Source organism: Nanorana parkeri, unplaced genomic scaffold, assembly GCF_000935625.1.
Source record: "Nanorana parkeri isolate BGI_ZX_2015 unplaced genomic scaffold, ASM93562v1 scaffold3068, whole genome shotgun sequence".
In the NCBI taxonomy this organism is placed as follows: domain Eukaryota; kingdom Metazoa; phylum Chordata; class Amphibia; order Anura; family Dicroglossidae; genus Nanorana; species Nanorana parkeri.
In genome coordinates, this window is record NW_017309336.1 from 21,800 (window position 1) to 23,782 (window position 1,983).

At 51.9% G+C, this 1,983-nt stretch overlaps 1 protein-coding gene across 1 annotated transcript in view; it reads left to right on the top strand.

Moving 5' to 3' along the window:
* KLHL18 (kelch like family member 18) overlaps window positions 1–812 on the top strand; it is a 16,315-nt gene extending 15,503 nt beyond the window's left edge. Inside the window, exon 10 of the mRNA XM_018574583.1 lies at window positions 199–812. Coding sequence (XP_018430085.1) covers window positions 199–585 — 387 coding nt within the window. The 3' untranslated portion in view covers window positions 586–812. The remainder of the gene's footprint in view (window positions 1–198) is intronic.
* Window positions 813–1,983: the final 1,171 nt, after the last annotated feature.

The following is a 1,983-nucleotide window of genomic DNA, read 5'->3' on the forward strand; positions in this document are numbered from 1 at the left end:
CCTCTCTCTTGCAGTGACCTCTCGCCTCTCTCTCTCTCTCTTGCAGTGACCTCTCGCCTCTCTCTTGCAGTGACCTCTCACCTCTCTCTCTCTCTCTTGCAGTGACCTCTCGCCTCTCTCTTGCAGTGACCTCTCGCCTCCTCTCTCTCTTGCAGTATGAGTGTTTTGTAACGTCTGCTCTCTCATTTCCCCCCGCAGATGGAATATTACAACCACCACACCACCACTTGGCACCCCGTGGCCAGCATGCTCAACAAACGTTGCCGTCACGGAGCGGCCTCGCTGGGCAGCAAGATGTTCATCTGCGGCGGCTACGACGGCTCGGCCTTCCTCAGCGTGGCCGAGGTCTACAACTCCATGGCGGACCAGTGGTACCTCATCACCCCCATGAACACTCGCCGCAGCCGCGTCTCCCTGGTTGCCAACTGCGGCCGGCTGTACGCCCTGGGGGGCTACGACGGCCAGTCCAACCTGAACTCCGTAGAGATGTACGACTCGGAGACCAACCGCTGGACGTTTATGGCCCCCATGGTGTGTCACGAAGGCGGGGTCGGGGTGGGGTGTATCCCGCTGCTGACCATCTAGCGGGCCTACAAGAACGCGTCCCACTGTGACGGGAAGCGGGATCGACGTCCTTTATTTTTTTAATATATATAAATGTGAAAGTCTAGACAGGTACAAATCCAGGTGCTCAGAGTCCGCTCCATCATGTTTATACCCCTCCCCCCCACTACTATGGTCAGACAATCTCTCTACCAGTATATCGAATGTATTTATTGACCCCCTCCCCTTGGGGGAGGATCTTCGGGGTCCTGCCACAGACCGGCTGACCACCCCTCCCTGGAGGACAGTTTAGCGATTCCAAAACCTGTGAGGTGTTTTTTTTTTTTTTTTCTGGCTTTTTCAAAAATCTGATTCCTGTGTCCGGGAGCTTGCAATTCATTGATGTCACTTTGTTTTTTTTTCTGTTTTTGATTATTGTATATCTGTAGAATGTTGTTGTCCGGTATAGTGCCATAGAGTTCCCTGTAATGAAACCAAAAGAGAACTCGCAGGAGAGTCTTTCATATGATTTTTATTATTTTTTTGTCTTGCTGTCTTCTTGTGGTGTGAGGAGGGACACATGCTGGGGGGGGCGGCGCCCTGTGATATTTTCCAGCACAAGTACAAACACTCCCCCCAGAATCCTCCTACTCACATGTTTCACCCTCTGCTGGGGTGTAATCACAGAGCAGAAGCTTTGCCCCACCAGACAATCTAAAACGGCCGACGCATTTCGGGGGTGCAACATCTCCCCCTTCAGAGCTATAAAACAAACATGAGATTGGCACACAGAGGGTTAAGGAAACCATGTCCTCTCGGCGAATTATCATTGGGGGTAAGAAGCGGTTTTCCCCTCATTGAGATTTCCTGTGACGTCTCTGGGACAGGAAGTGACGGGAAATCTTCCTAATAGGACACAGAAGCGTATCGGGAAGATCAGCAGGTATATCTACCTTGCTACTACTACTGTGGTGGGCTGACAACACACAACAGTTTTGTGGACTGAGTGGTGTCAGCCCTGCCCCGGTGTCCTTTGCTAAACTACTCAACCACTCCCATCTCTACAATACAAAGGCTTATGACTCTGTAGTCCAGGATAAGAACCAGGAGGGCTCATTGAGAGGGCACAGGGCAGCTCTGAGCTTCTGGCAGGTATCGTTTCGCATTGAACAGATGTAACAAAATACTTTCAATGGGATGTTTAACGGACCGAAAGAGAGCAAATGCGTTCATTGTCTGGATTGACAGCGCTAGGCGGGCTCTGGCCCTCCGGCTGTGGTGGAACTACAAATCCCAGCATCCCTTGGCCTCTGGGAGTCATTCCCGTGGCTGTCAGAGTCTTGCAATGCTGCGTGGGATTTGTAGTTGCACCGCAGCTGGAGGGCCGGGGTTTGCCCACCCCTGATTTAAAGGGATAGCATCACTCCTTCAGAGACCTAC